This window comes from Lithobates pipiens, unplaced genomic scaffold, assembly GCF_037356315.1.
Source record: "Lithobates pipiens isolate NorthernLeopardFrog02 unplaced genomic scaffold, aLitPip1_a1.2 Scaffold_8, whole genome shotgun sequence".
Classification (NCBI taxonomy): Eukaryota; Metazoa; Chordata; class Amphibia; order Anura; family Ranidae; genus Lithobates; species Lithobates pipiens.
The window spans coordinates 489237948-489254515 of record NW_027507903.1 but is presented as its reverse complement, the minus strand read 5'-3'; the positions used below and the strand labels follow the sequence as shown (position 1 = coordinate 489254515).

The following is a 16568-nucleotide window of genomic DNA, read 5'->3' as shown; positions in this document are numbered from 1 at the left end:
AGTGACGATATGCAAAGCACAGGAAGCTTGCTGTTGCAGTCTCCAATAGACTTAAAATGGAACTATAGGCAAAATTGAAAATGATGCAGTTTGTCAACCTTTTTATATCCGTTTGAGTTTTTGAGACCCCCTCCAATATATATATATATATATATATATATATTTTTTTTTTTTACCCGTTGCAACTGCAGTACATCAGTTTTATTTTCCCACTTCTTGTAACAGGGTGACAGCGCTGATTGTTTTGCATTAAAATTGCATTCCAGTGTTACCCTGTGGACAACTCATTTCAAATGAAATGTAAGTGACAAATTTAAAGCTCAACTACATCTGTTTTTTTTTTTTTTTTTTTTTTTTTTTACCGCAACATTTTGTTTTCTATGGGGAAAAAAAAAAGTTTAAACCATGTGAATTAAAGCTGACTTTTGCAGGACCTCCTGATTAGTGTTATATGGTTTGTCCCAATCCCTGTAACTTTCACTTTTTCTGCACAGCTTGGCCTGTTAAAGAAAGGTGAAAAATAAATGATCTACTGGTAGAAATACGCCATAGGAGGACTCAAAAAATAAAACTGCTGTGTTAATATAGACTGCATCATAAATCTCCTTTTTTATTTCCTATAGTTCCACTTTAAATGGGGTTCTTTAAACCACCCAGAACTTGAGTTCTCAGTTTTTGATGGAGTTAACCTTGAAGATATTTGTGATTTGTTGTTATTGTAATGTAATGTGACCTGTGTGAACATTGAAATTGCAGATTATTGTTTTTTTTTATGTCCGTGGGACTTAATCAACAGTCAAATGTTTAAAAACTGGTAAAAAAAAAATCCAGAATTTATCTTCCGTTGGTCTGAATGAAGTAAATTGAGATCCGGTTTGGTTATGAATGCCATAGACAAATGAAGGTTGATTTACTAAAACTGGAGAGTGCAAAATCTGGTGCAGCTGTGCATGGTAGCCAGTTGGCTTCTAATGTCAGCTTGTTGAATTAAGCTTTGACAAAAAAAAAAAAAAACGGGAAGATAATTTGGTTTCTATACAGAGCTGCACCAGATTTTGCACTCTCCGGTTTTAGTAAATCCACCCCATGATGTCAACCAGATCAGAAACTTTGTCCATTTGCTATTGTTTTTCCCCCAAGAGAAGGTAACTCTGAGGTGTCCAGCATATTTGGGCTTGAAGCTGCACTTAGGGACATCATCCAATGCCACACCTGTGCTTTCGACTGTCCTTTGATGTCACTGGTTCACTTTACAGAGTAATAATGGATTTTTATGTCCAGTTTCTAGAGCTAACCCTTTACTGGGATACAGAACCAACCTTTTTGGCTGCGTGTAAAGGTTAAATCCATATGCAAAATTGGATAAATTTGGCAAAGCTCATCTTTTTTTGGGGATCATGAATTTTCATCTCGCCTCAATGTACACAGTTCACATGTGGTCAATCTGCAGCAGATGGCGCATTTTTTAAACTTGATTTCCTAGATTCATTTGGGGCTTCTTCACAGATGAGAAAAATGCATATTTAGGTGAACTCCTTATTCGCCAATAAAGATGAACATTGATTTGCTGGATTTAGCAGGTTTACAAATCGATTTGCTGGGCAATGGTACCTGTTTAATTTGACTCAAGAATGGACAAACTTGTGTTGAATTCCAAAGCTGCCCAGATCTCTGGTATAAGGCCATTTAAAAGCATCTTCCTTTGGCAACTGTAGAATAAGTCAGAGAAAAGGAGCCATTTTTGGCGTTGGCTACTTGATTCACCAAATTTGTCCAATGCTGGTTTTGTAAATATAACGCTAATTTTATTTGGAGCTCAGCAAGAGAGATTTAAAGTTATCCTATTACCCGATAAATGCTTTTTCTTTCTGAGTGTCATGAAGAAATATAACATATAGTGGTGATATTAAAGTGAAAAATCACTGCATCTATAGCCACCAACTTTCTAACACTAACCTCTCTAGCCCTGTAAAGATAAAATAGCTATACATACCTTTTCTGAAGCTGGTTCAACCCGATCTCCAGCGGCGGAAGCTCTGCTGAGTACAGGTCTGACAACGGCTGTGAAATTAATGGAAATGATGTCCCCCATAGTTACTATAGGGCTTCCGTTGACGGACGTGTTTTCTGAAGACTCAGCTGACAGCTCAGCGTGAGACCAGAGCTTCCGCCGCTGGAGATTGGGTCAGATCGGCTTCAGAAAAAGTATTTGCGGTATACACATTTTTTCTTTTCAGGGCTAGAGAGGATAGTGTTAGCGTTAGAATGATGGTGGCTTTAGATGCAGGAATTTTTTGTTTTTTGCATGGACTTCCACTTTAAGCATTTTCATTCCATGTATCCATTTCACAGAATCTCCTGACTCTCTCTATCTGACCTCCTTATAGTTGTAGTTTTTGGTGCCTTTATTAACTCACAACTTGCTAAGAAACATAATAATATTAATTAAGGGTTTGTTGTAATTGTTGCTGGTGAGGATCAAAAGGTAAGGGAATTTCTATATATTCGGTCCTTTATGCAGCTAGCAAAAAAGTTGTGCTAGATTCCCAGAGCAGCCAGTTATCTGCTTCCTTTACTATTTTAGCACCATTGAACTTTCTTCCAAGATTTAATTGGTTGCTACCGTGTTTCCCCGAAAATAAGCCCTACCCCGAAAGTAAGATCTATCTTGATTATCAAGGTGGGCTGAAATATAAGCCCTACCCCGAAAATAAGCCCTAGTAAATCTCATTACAAATCCTATAATTAATTTTGTAAACATGGGCCAGTGTCTGTTTGCTGCTGTATTAAAAAAAAAAAGTTTAAACCCACCACTGACCCACCAGAGGTCCTCTTCTCTCCTCCCAGCTGACATCTGCTGCCCCTTCCTCTTCTGTGCACGGAGCGGGCTGACGTCAGTCGGGATCTTAGCTCTTCTCTTTTCCTCCCACCCAGAGACGGAGGACACAGGACACAGAATTTTTAGATTTTAACAGGTTTTTTAGAAAATAGAGATGGATAAATGACACAGCACAAACACTGTGTTGTCTATCGTGCTTTAAAGGAACAGGATTTTAATTTTTTGTTAAAGTAGTTTGACCACTTAAGCCCCGGACCAATTTGCAGCCAAAGGACCAGGCCCCTTTTTGTGATTCGGCACTACGTCGCTTTAACTGACAATTGCATGGTCGTGCAACATGGCTCCCAAACAAAATTGGCGTCCTTTTTTCCCACAAATAGAGCTTTCTTTTGGTGGTATTTTATCACCTCTGCGGTTTTTAGTTTTTGCGCTATAAACAAAAATAGAGCGACAATTTTGAAAAAAATGCTATATTTTTTACTTTTTGCTATAATAAATATCCGCAAAAAATATATAAAAACATTTTTTTCTCAGTTCAGGCCAATACATATTCATCTACATATTTTTGGTTAAAAAAACGCAATTAGCAATTGATTGGTTTGCGCAAAAGTTATAGCGTTTACAATCTAGGGTATAGTTTTCTAGCATTTTTATAACTTTTTTTTTTTTTTTTAACTGGTAATGGCGGCGATAGGCGCTTTTTTAAATTTTTTTTATTTATTGTGACTGCGACATGGTGGACACATCGGACATTTTTGACACATCTTTGGGACCATTGTCATTTATACAGCAATCAATGCTATTTAACCACTTGCTTACTGGGCACTTAAACCCCCCTCAGTCCCAGACCAATTTTCAGCTTTCAGCGCTGATGCACTTTGAATGACAATTGCGCGGGCATACAACACTGTACCCAAATGAAATTTTTATCATTTTTTTCCCACAAATAGAGCTTTCTTTTGGTGGTATTTAGTTACAGCTCGGAGTTTTATTTTTTGCTAAACAAACAAAAAAAGATGCAAAAAAAAAAAAATCATGTTTTAATAGTTTGTTATAAAATTTTGCAAACGGGTCATTTTTCTCCTTCATTGAAGTGCGCTGATTAGGCGGCACTGATAGGCTGCATTGGTGGGCACTGATGGGCTGCATTGGTGGGCACTGATGGGCTGCATTGGTGGGCACTGATAGGCATAGTTAAGGCGGCACTAATAGGCACAGATAAGGCGGCACTGATGGGCAAAGATGGGCACAGATAAGATGGCACGGATGGGTGGCATGGATAAGTGGCACGGATGGGTGGCACGGATGGGCACTGATAGGTACCACAGATAGGTGGCACTGATAGGTGGCACTGATAGGTGGCACTGATAGGTGGCTCTGATAGGTGGCACTGCTGGGCACTGATGGGCAGCACTGCTGGGCACTGATGGGCAGCACTGCTGGGCACTGATGGGCGGCACTGCTGGGCACTGATGGGCGGCACTGGGGTGCAGCACCTTTGAGGCAGATTTTGTGTGGCACTGTGGGTGGCACTGCTGGGTGGCACTGTGGGTGGCACTGTGGGCACTGCTGGGTGGCACTGTGGGCACTGCTGGGTGGCACTGTGGGCACTGCTGGGTGGCACTGTGGGCACTATGGGCACTGCTGGGTGGCACTGACAGGGGGGCACTTACTTTATTTCAGGATGGCACTGCGGGTGGCAGGTGGGCACTGGCAGGGGGCAGGTGTCCGTTTAAATTGCTGGCCGTGATCGGGACTGATGTCCCGAACACGGCCGGCGGCGATCGGCTTTTTTTTTTTCTCCTCGCGCTGTCAGCGCGAGGAGGAATACTAGCCGATTACCGGCTCCGTTTTATCACATGATCAGCTGTCATTGGCTGACAGCTGATCACGTGATAAGGGGTCGGGATCGACCCCTTACACGGATCGGTGATCAGGCGAGTCTCACGGACTCGCCGATCACAGAGCGCGCCGCGCGCGCCCCTCGGGGCGCGCAGGCCGCTCGTATCCGGGATGACGTCAATAGACGTAGTCCCGGAAATGTGGGTCCGCGCTATTGCCGTCATTTTGCAATAGCGCGGTACCCAAGTGGTTAAATGCACTGATTCCTGTGTAAATGACACTGGCAGTGAAGGAGTTAACCACTAGGGGGCAGTGTAGGGATTATGTGTGACGTTATGTGTGTTTTTTTTTTTAATATTGTAGGGGGCTTGGCCTGGTATGTGACGTCACTGATCGTCTTTCCCTATGAAAGGGAACAGACGATCGGTGACAGCCACACTAGGAAGCACGGGGAGAGGTTTCTTTACACAGACCTCTCCTCGTTCTTCAGCTCTGTGACCCGGTCACGGACCTCAGGACCAGGTCGAGAGCGCACCGCCGGTGGCGTGCTCCCAACCCAGGGCTGGGCACTTAAAGAGCCATGTACAGGTGCGTGATTGTGCCCAGCCGTGCCATTCTGCCGATGTATATCGGCATGAGATGGTCCTTAAGTGGTTAATGTACATATCGTAAATAAATAAGACATCCCCTGACAATAAGCCCTAGTGGGTCTTCTGTAACCAAAATGAATAAGACCCGGTCTTATTTTCGGGGAAACATGGTACTGAGCTGAAAATGTTTATATTTACCACAAATCTTAACAGTCACCCCTTATTTTAAGAATACATACATTTTGTTACAGGTTATCAGCTCCATAAATTTGAAACATTTTAGTTTGACTTAATCTATAAATACCAAAAAGCTTTGCAAGTCTAATCTCATACCGCTGCCTTATGAGTTATGAGGGGCTGTCAACACAGGCCCTGGCTGGTGTACCCTGTTTGCTGTCTGCACTGGTTCTGCAGACCAGGACTGAGAAAAAGAATGGCACCTGCTCCAGAGACCTGCTTAATTCAAAGCATTTGCTGCCAAGAGCCATAAATTATGAATATGTTGCACTACTCTCGTGTATTCACTAGAGATAACAAATGCTCTGCCTATCCATCCAAATCAGATTCTTCAAGACAGCCAACTGTGTAGGGCAGAATGTACACTGAGAAGACTCCCTGAATCCTACTTTGTTTGTGGTCGGATGTGGTCAAGAGACATGTGCAGTCTATACTGGAGCCAAGTTAAGGGGCTTCCTTATTCCAGCAGTTTGCTGTCTGTTAGGTTTACACAAGTGCTTTGCAGCATAGAAGTCACCATTTATGGCTCCTGGCATTGAAGACATTGAATCAACACGTGTGGAGGTCTGGTAACAAGCTTGAATGTAAGCTGTACAATGGAAGAGGTAGGAGGTAGTTTGCAACGCTTCTTTGTTTTCTGTAAATATTTTTAGATATAATTCTGAACCTCAAAGAATCCATGTTCCTGCATTACAATACTTCTGTTTAGACTTTGCAGTTCCTGAAGCTGTCCCTGGTGCTCACCCTAGTCCGGTTGGGCTGGTTTGCAGTTAATGAGAAGCCTGGTGTGGGGCCCTCCTCCCGCTATATCACCACTGTACACTACACTAGGGACAGGCAGAGCTTCAGAAGCCAGAACATGTAAACATAAGCCCCAACTTCCCAGGATACTAGATAAGGAACTGTCTGTTTACAGGAAATACTTCATTTATGAGCAATTATTCTAGAAAATGTGTGACATTCTGGGTTATAGTTGAAACTGATATAGTGTTAAATTCTCACAGCAGATACAGAGAAGGGGTCTGCGGATGCCTTGGACTTGGCTGTTTCCTCCCCTCGTTCACCAGATGCAGGAAGCACCCATAGTTCTCCATCTTCACCAGATTCCAAAAAGAAGCCTCGGGGAATCAAAAAGCTGTTCGGGAGGTAACTGAACTTTGTAGCAGTGATTGTCATTTATATAAACTGATCATGGAACTGTCTACTTGTCTTCTATAAACTGTGCTTGACCATGGAACCAGGCATATTTCTCCTATAAACTGTGATAAACTTGAACTGCAAGATTGGCTTGTTCTATATTTTATTTTCATTTTTTCCAGGCTAAAGAGGAGTCAGTCTACTACTTTAAACCAAGACGATGACTTCCCAGAGGAGGAGTTCAAGAGGGGAGGGACTAGGTCCACTGCTGGGCCAAGATTGGGCTGGTCCAGAGATCTTGGTCAAGCACACAGGTCTGTATGGGGACATATAATAGCCTTCCTGTGAATCCTTACTGAGATATAAAAGGGTTTTGACATTAATGCAAGGATATGGTAGTTTTGGCTCCATGAGAAATGTTTTCTTTCTTTTGTATGCGTTTTGTATATCTTTATACATCTGAAAGTGAGGGACCAGGTCTACTACTAGGCCAAGATTGGACAGGTCCAGAGAACTTGGTCAAGCAATCAGGTCTGTGCAGGGACAAATAGGCCATGAACCATACCAAATTTTAAAATTAAATAGGGGGTTGCTGTGAATAGATCTGGCGCTATACCTATATGTAAAAGTATGTCTCCAGGGACTTATTGGTAAAATAAATTAAAAGTGTTACTTCCACCTAATATATAAGTGACAAAGTGCAATGTGCTGTTCTGATACAAAGGATGAAAAATGTAAGGAAAGAATATAAGAAATGTATAAATAAAAGTATTTACCACAACAATAGATATTTGCCAGCGTGCTGGCTGTAGAAATATAAATTGAAAATATGTGCAATGGAAGACTCAAATTTGTGGTCACTTGTTAATGCCTTAAACATATAAAGTGCTGGTGCTAGGTCTAATTAATATATTAGTGACAATGAAATATAAATATGAAATATCAACGCAAAATTAACCATGCTAATTAGTTTAAAGTGCATTAATGTGACGGTAAAGTATATACATGCAGCAAGGAAAATATACAATGAATAAGTGATAGATGTCAATACATCAAGTGGAACATGCCAAAAAATGGGAGTGAAAAAAAGAAAAGAGGGAAAAAAATGGGGAAAAAAGGTAAAAAAAATAAAATAAAAATAAAATTAAATGTAAAAATATTGGATATTGTCCAAAAAATTAATAAAAAAAAAAAAAATATATATATATAAAATAGAACAAAAGGTCTCTGGTGCAGTGCGATTAATGGGGTTAGTCCCGTGGATAAGAGGAAGGGATGTGATAAATCCAAATCTATTCTTCATGCATTGTGGACACTTCTAGGTTGTACTCTCACCAGAAAAAGGACCCCATCCGGGGTGGATCAGCCTTCACAATATAAGCTATTGTGTCGCTCTCTGGCTTGCTTCTAGTGGGCTGCTGGGGATCCCTCGTTATTCCCAGGTGGAGTGTGCCACAGTATATATATTAAAAGAGAGGACCATCCATAGTGTGATACCGTATGGAAATTAATTTATTAAACAAATATTTAAAACTACTCACAATTTTAGATAAAGATAATGGCATAAATAGTTGCTGTTTAGGAAGTAAGGAAGCTGCTGCGAGCGTTCCGTTCGGCTTCCACGCCGTCTGTATTGAAAGTGTGTGTTCGATAGGCCACGCCCTACGCGTTTCGTCACTGGGACGTCATCTGGAGCGGCCATCTTCACACACCTTACGCTCTATATAGAGCACAATACACCTATCGCGCATGCGCGGGCGAACGCCGCCATTTTAACTATGGGAATGCCCTTGTATCGAATGAAGCGCGGTGGTGATTGTGTTCCTGCTATTATCATTTACAATTATTTACAATTTAACCCACCGGAGGTTTTGCAGGACCTACAAAGCATATATATACACCTATGCATACAGGGCTGCTTGCTATTAAATATTTATGCATATATTCTTTGTGCTAAAATCAGAATTAAAATTACGGATGAATGTAAAAAGTACAAATAGAATAAAAATAACATTAACAATAGAAAAAACGTGCTGTAAAAATTAATACACAAATATTAATACCCGATCGTAAAGACAGTTAAGACCTAGGGACAGGTAATATTTAGATTTGGTTATATGGTACAGAGGGAAGGAGATGTATTGTGAATGGGAATTATCAATCCTTAGCAACATAAAATGTATCTGGGCATAAATTGCCATGAAATAAAATAAGGACATATATGTGTGTAATAGATAAAATAACTGGAAGTGTAAGGTAAAAAATAAAGGATAAAAATTAAAATTGAAGGATTGGATGAAATAAAATTCAATAATTGTAATAAAATTTACTTAGTATGGGATGTTTAAAACTCTCCGACTACGTAAGTTACATAAATCCATATATATATATATATATATATATATATATATATATATATATATATATATGTGTGTAAAAAGAATAGAGCGAGATGCTTCAAGGGTACATTCCCTGGTACTTATGTGTGGTTAAATATGCCCCTCCATGATTATTATTTTTCTTATTTTGTATGATGTTAGAATAAGGAGTTGGGGTATTGGTTTGTCGAATAGATAACATTCGACCCACAGTGCTACAGGCTACATTCGACCCGAAATTCGACCCAAAAAAGTATATATTTTTCTCTTTGATGGTGATGTGGATGAGGTTACATCCGTATGATGTTAAAATAATTAATTAATTGGTTTATTAAGTAGACAACATTCGACCCAAGATGCTATAGACTATATTCGATCAGAATTTCGACACTGAATAATATATTTCCTCTTTGGTGATAGTGTGGATAAAGTTACATTCGATCTGGATGAATTATCAGAAAAAAATTTTTGGGATTTGGAAATTAAAAATTTAAAAAATATTGGAAATATTAAAAGGAGGAATTTTTAAATAAATGTTAAATTAAAAATTAGTTATAAAACAATTCAAATCCAGGTCTATGTTCATTCCTGCTGGATGTAAAGTTTCTAAATTAAAAATCCACCTTGTTTCGTTCTGTGAAATTTTTTTAGTCATGTCTTCTCCTCTCCAGTGTCCCTTCACTTTATCAATGGCATAAAAAATCATTTGATTAGGATCCTGATTGTGGAAATCCCTAAAATGCCGCGAGACACTGTGCTTGTCGTATCCTTTCTTAATATTTTTTATGTGTTCACTGATTCTTGTATGTAGTTCCCGTGTTGTTCTTCCTACATATTGTTTGCGACACGGGCATTCTATGACGTATGTCACATGCGTGCTTTTACAGGAAATCAGTTCTTTTATAAGGAATTCCCTTCCATTAGTAGCTGAAATGAATTTAGTGGTTTTTCTTTGGGTTTTTTTGCTTTTACGACATGGGAGACACTGTCCACACTTGAAGAAACCTTTCAGATGTTTGCTGATTTTAATGTGTCGTGGGGGGTCGATTGTGTTTTTAACCAATTTGTTTCTTAGATTAGGGGCCTTTTTATAAATAAAAGCGGGATTATTGGGTAATATTTTCTTTAACGTTTCATCTGTTTTTAGGATTGGCCAATGTTTTTTTATGATCTTTTCTATTTGTTTGTGATGTCTATTAAAACCTGTAAAAAAAGCCGTTTCTATATTTTTCTTATTCCTAAGGGTCGTTTTATCCACTATTAATTTTTTTCTCTCCGTTTTCATTATGGTTTCTTTGAGGGCTCTGAGATAGGGCTCTTTGTATCCCTTCTGTGTGAATCTCCTAATAATAACCTCCGCTTGTGCGTCAAAGTCCTCTCTCTTGGTGCAGTTTCTATATATTCTTAAAAGCTGTCCTTTGGGTATATTGCCTATCCATCTTGGGTGGTGGCAGCTTGATGTAGGTATGTACCCATTTCTGTCCGTAGCCGTAAAGAAAGTTTTCGTACCCAGTGATCCTTCTGATTTGAAAATTTGTAGATCTAGGTAGTCTATACTTTGTACGTCCCATTTTCCTGTGAATGTGATGCCATAAATGTTATGATTTATTTCTTCCAGAAAGGACCTTAGTTCCTCTTGGGAACCACCCCAGACTATTAAAATGTCGTCTATGTATCTTCTATACATTTTTAAATTCACTCTGGGGATTCCATAAATTTGCTCTTCCTCCCAGTGATCCAGGAATAAATTTGCTACGCTGGGTGCGTATTTGGCCCCCATGGCAACTCCCTTGGTTTGGACATAGTATTTGTCTTTGTACCAGAAGTGGTTATGTTTCATCGCCAGGTCCAATCCTTCCAGTATGTAGTCTATTTGTTCTTGTTTTAGATCCGATCTTCTGTGGAGGGCCCATTCTACCGCATTGAGGCCATCTTTCTGTTTAATGTTAGTATATAAAGAATTGACATCAATAGTGACTAGTAAATCCTTTTCATCTATCTTGATATTATCCAGTTCCTTCAATAATTGTCTGCTGTCTCTTAAATAGGATTTTCCTTTGGTTACCAGCGGTTGTAAAAAACCATCCACATACGCTCCCAGTCTTGAGAAAAGGGAGTCGATTCCACTTACTATGGGTCTCCCTGGGGGTTGCGTTTGGCTCTTGTGGATTTTTGGGACATAGTAAATTACAGGAATTTTTGGTGCTTTTGGAATTAAGTATTGGGCTTCTTTTTTGTTAAGAATCCCTTTCTTTAGGCCTTTCTGGACATAGCTGTTGAGTTTATTCTTATATGCCGTTTTTGGATTTTTCTTTAATTGTTTATAAGTGTCCGGAATATTCAGAAGATTGGCCATTTCTTGTTCGTAGTCTGTTTTATTGAGTATGACCAGTCCACCACCCTTGTCCGCTGGTCTTATGACTATATCTTTCTTTTTTTCCAACTGTTTTATGGTCTTCCAAATACCCTTTTTCTTGGAGGGTTTGATTGTTAATTCCCTAATGTCTCTTTCAACTAATTTTTTAAAAACTTTAATTCCCCAACATTATTTTTTACCTTTTTTCCCCATTTTTTTTCCCTCTTTTCTTTTTTTCACTCCCATTTTTTGGCATGTTCCACTTGATGTATTGACATCTATCACTTATTCATTGTATATTTTCCTTGCTGCATGTATATACTTTACCGTCACATTAATGCACTTTAAACTAATTAGCATGGTTAATTTTGCGTTGATATTTCATATTTATATTTCATTGTCACTAATATATTAATTAGACCTAGCACCAGCACTTTATATGTTTAAGGCATTAACAAGTGACCACAAATTTGAGTCTTCCATTGCACATATTTTCAATTTATATTTCTACAGCCAGCACGCTGGCAAATATCTATTGTTGTGGTAAATACTTTTATTTATACATTTCTTATATTCTTTCCTTACATTTTTCATCCTTTGTATCAGAACAGCACATTGCACTTTGTCACTTATATATTAGGTGGAAGTAACACTTTTAATTTATTTTACCAATAAGTCCCTGGAGACATACTTTTACATATAGGTATAGCGCCAGATCTATTCACAGCAACCCCCTATTTAACATTCCCCACCCCACCAGGTGGATACTAATAGAGGCTGCTCTTACCTATTTTATTTCATTTTTATTTTATATTTACATACAAGCTCCATAGCGCAACCTACCACCCCTGTTTCTTCAAATTTTAAAATTGCTTTGGGGATAGTTAAAGGATGCATCTGGTGTTGAGATCTTTGCACTTTCATTGCCTGAGTCTCCATATCTTTCACTGTCATTACAAGGGGGGTTCCACTCTTCCATACTTATTTTACTTTGTATAGACCAAAGAAGTGGTAACACTGCATGGTGGTTGGGAACACTGAAAACTTCAAAATGGGCAGGAACAGAACCAGAACTATGCTATGGAGATCTCACTGCTTTCCTAAAGAGGTCAAAATATATTGGCAGGTGATTGAGTGTAAACTGTCTTAACTGCAGAAAAAAAGTTTAAGTTTTCTAATCCATGCACTCTGCCACACAGAAATGGTCTTGGTACAACAATGACCAATGATCTGAGCTTCATTCTTCAGTTAGAGGTGGTGCTGTGCTATTGTAAGAAAACCCCAGCATGTTCAGGACTGAGCTCTAGGGAACTCTTGGAAGATACACCTCAGGTGTCCCTTCTACACAACAAGCCTAACTATGCTTAAGATGTTAAATGGCTTGGAGCATGGACTTACCTTTTTCAGTGCAATAAATGGGGAGGATGTGTCTGCACCAGTCTGATCATTGGAGGAGAGCAGGCTGAGTTCTCAACACAGTCAGAAAACTCACCACACCATGCTGACATGACTAGTGTGGTCAGTTTTTTTTTAAATGGGAAAACAGAGGGACTGGTAAGATCACCAGGTGTTTCACACAAAGGAAGCAATACAAAGACAACAGGATACATTTTCCTACAAGTACATGGTACAGAAGGCTCTATCAGGAATCTGAAATTCTGGGTTGACATATTTTTTTTCATAATGTTCCATATGCATTGAACATGTTGGTATACAAGTCCTCAGTGTGGATGGCTTTTTGTCACATTGGAGATGTATTTTAATTTATGGTATTGGGCTGTCTTTTAAGTTATTCCACAGTACCACTTTTTATCAAATACCTTGTACATTTAAAAGACGAAGCTGTAACATGAACTGTGTATTATTTCGAACCTGCAGTGATTTGGACACGCCGTTTGCCAAGTGGTCGAAGGAGCAGGTATGCACCTGGCTGAGGGAGCAAGGGCTGGGAAGCTATGTTAACAGCTGCAAACAATGGATTGTCTCAGGGCAAACACTACTGCATGCATCCCAGCAAGACCTGGAGAAGGTGAGGCCAGGCCCAGTGGTGCAGCTCTGCATAGAAACCAACCAGCTTCCAAGTTTTGTTTTGTAAAAGCTTAATTGAACAAGCTGAACTTGGAAGCTGATTGGTTACCATGCACAGCTGCACCAAATTGTGTACTCTCGTTTTAGTAAATCAAACCCAATGTGTATTCCTTCAGATCTGTGCAGTAATACAGTATATAGCCTCTGTGTAGGAGCTTCCTGTAATAAAGTTCGGTCACTGCTGCTCTCTTGTTGTGCAGGGTGACTGGTCCTGTCTCCACCCCATCTTGTAGTTTTCTGCAAGCAGACTGTGGTGGATGGAGCCTGCTGGGTCCCCCCCAGAGCTCGGCTCTTCACACAGGCTATGAATAGCACAATATTGGTGCCAATTTTACAAAGTAATATTTGGGTTTGCAAAGGCATTTTCTGCAAAGTGGATCTACAGTGGGGCAAAAAAGTATTTAGTCAGCCACCTGTTGTGCAAGTTCTCCCACTTAAAAAGATGAGAGGCCTGTAATTGTCGTCATAGGTATACCTCAACTATGAGAGACAAAATGTGGAAATAAATCCAGACAAACAATCACATTGTCTGTCTGATTTTTGAAAGATTTTTTGCAAATTATGGTGGAAAATAAGTATTTGGTCAATATCAAAAATCTCAATATTATGTTATATATCCTTTGTTGGCAATGACAGAGGTCAAACGTTTTCTGTAAGTCTTCACAAGGTTGTCGCACACTGTTGCTTGTATGTTGGACCCATTCCTCCATGCAGATCTCCTCTAGAGCAGTGATGTGTTGGGGCTGTCGCTGGGCAACACAGACTTTCAACTCCCTCCAAAGGTTTTCTGTGGGGTTGAGATCTGGAGACTGGCTAGGCCACTCCTTCGTTGCCTGGGCGGTGTATTTGGGATCATTGTCAGGCTGAAAGACCCAGCCATGTTTCATCTTCAATGCCCTTGCTAATGGGAGGATGTTTGCACTCAAGATTTCACAATACATGACCCCATTCATTCTTTCATGTACACGGATCAGTCGTCCTGTTCCCTTTGCAGAGAAACAGCCCCAAAACTTGATGTCGCCACCCCCATGCTTCACAGTTAGGTATGGTGTTCTTTGCAACTCGGCATTTTCTCTCCTCCAAACACGACGAATTGCGTTTCTACCAAACAGTTCTACTTTGGTTTCATCTGACCATATGACATTCTCCCAATACTCTTCTGGAACATCCAAATGCCCTCTAGCGAACCTCAGATGGGCCCGAACATGTACTGGCTTAAGCAGGGGGACACCTCTGGCGCTGCAGGATCTGAGTCCCTGGCAGCGTAGTGTTACTGATGGTAGCCTTTGTTACGTTGGTCCCAGCTCGCTACAGGTCATTCACTAGGTCCCCCCATGTGGTTCTAGGATTTTTGCTTGCCGTTCTTGTGATCATTTTGACCCCATGGGTGAGATTTTGCATGGAGCCCCAGATCGAGGGAGAATATCAGTGGTCTTGTATGTCTTCCATTTTCTAATTTATTGCTCCCACAGTTGATTTCTTCACACCAAGTGTGCTTGCCTATTGCAGATTCAGTCTTCCCAGGCTGGTGCAGATCTACAATTTTGTTTCTGGTGTCCTTCGACAGCTCTTTGGTCTTCACCATAGTGAAGTTTGGAGTGTGGCTGTTTGAGGTTGTGGACAGGTGTCTTTTATACTGATAACAAGTTCAAACAGGTGCTGAGTGGAGGACAGAGGAACCTCTTGAAGATACAAGTATGTGAGACATAAATCTTGCTTGTTTGTAGGTGACCAAATACTTATTTTCCACCATAATTTGCAAATAAATTCTTTCAAAAATCAGACAATGTGATTGTCTGGATTTCTTTCCACATTTTGTCTCTCATAGTTGAGGTATACCTATGATGACAATTACAGGCATGTCATCTTTTTAAGTGGGAGAACTTGCACAATTGGTGACTGACTAAATACTTTTTTTGCCCCACTGTATATCCTTTGTGAATATTGGTGATTATTTTTGAATTTAAATTATTTGTGCTCGAAGTTCAGCTTGAACTCTTCCACACTCTTCAAAAATAAAAATTCTTAGGCTGGGATTTAACTCCAACATGTTTCATTTTTTTATATAATTGCCTCATATGTATTTTTTATGTTGACTTTGTATTAGTATACAATCATCCTGTGTTAACCATGAATTAATGCAAATGGTTTGGAGTTCAAGTGATATCCTTTATTGGCTAACTTAAAGAGAAGTATGGGGTTGGGGTTTTTTTACAGTATCATACTTGCCTAGATGGATACTGCATATGTCTCCCGGGGCCTCTACGCTGAAAACAGAGCGATCAAACGGTGCTGATCCCTCGGTTCTGACAGATTTGGGAGCAGAGAATTAGACTGTCAGCAGCTCTCTGCTCTGCCCCTCCTTGCTCACCTGGAGCGCTGGGCTTTGGAGGAGCGGCCAGCTCAGGCTCTCACCGGCTCGCTGAGCCGAGTGTTGGTCCAGGGACCTGGCAGATCCAAACTTTCATTGTTGTGATGACGCAGACTCTGGACAGACTTCTGTGACATCAGCAGACAGCGGACTTCAGCTCGCTCTCTGCTGAAAACGGGTCACTGGAGTGTAAAAGAAATTGCATTCCTGTGATCCAGAGGAGAAGCCCAGCCAACAAGCTTTGGCTATACCTTTCCTTTGAAGTGATTCTGAAGATTTATGGTTTGTTATTTAAAAAAAAAAAAAAAAAGTCATACTCACTCCCTCCATGTCAGGCTCCCTTGTCACTGGATTTGATGGACCTATACAATGAGGACCCGAGACAGGGCTGGAGCAACATGTAGTGTGTTTTTGCTGCCATTTGCAATTTTACATCTGCCCAATAAATTAGCCAAAAAAAAAACATTAAAAATTCGAAACGCACCAAAAACGTATATATGCAAAAATGCACCACAAAAAGCACTGCAGAAACAGATCAAAAGCAAAGTGTATAGGTGTGAACCTAGCCTAATACAGGAGATGTGTTACTGGCTATATCACAGATGAAATCAGAGGAAAGAACACCTAAAAAAAATAAAATAAAAAATAACAAATGCAGCCACCACATCTAATGATTGTTAAGTTGTAATATATTACATTTTTGGTTTTGGGTTTTATATCGCACCAAGTC

At 40.0% G+C, this 16568-nt stretch overlaps 1 protein-coding gene across 17 annotated transcripts in view; it reads left to right on the top strand.

The window, feature by feature from the left end:
• The window catches only part of PPFIBP1 (PPFIB scaffold protein 1), a 158227-nt gene that overhangs the window by 125210 nt on the left and 16449 nt on the right, over window positions 1-16568 (top strand). For 13 of the 17 annotated variants that reach the window (XM_077469028.1, XM_077469024.1, XM_077469026.1 and 10 more), the window contains 3 exons: window positions 6513-6654; window positions 6828-6959; window positions 13258-13408. In XM_077469028.1, coding sequence (XP_077325154.1) covers window positions 6513-6654; window positions 6828-6959; window positions 13258-13408 — 425 coding nt within the window. The remainder of the gene's footprint in view (window positions 1-6512; window positions 6655-6827; window positions 6960-13257; window positions 13409-16568) is intronic. The other 4 variants (XM_077469027.1, XM_077469023.1, XM_077469034.1 and 1 more) reach the window with 1 other exon arrangement.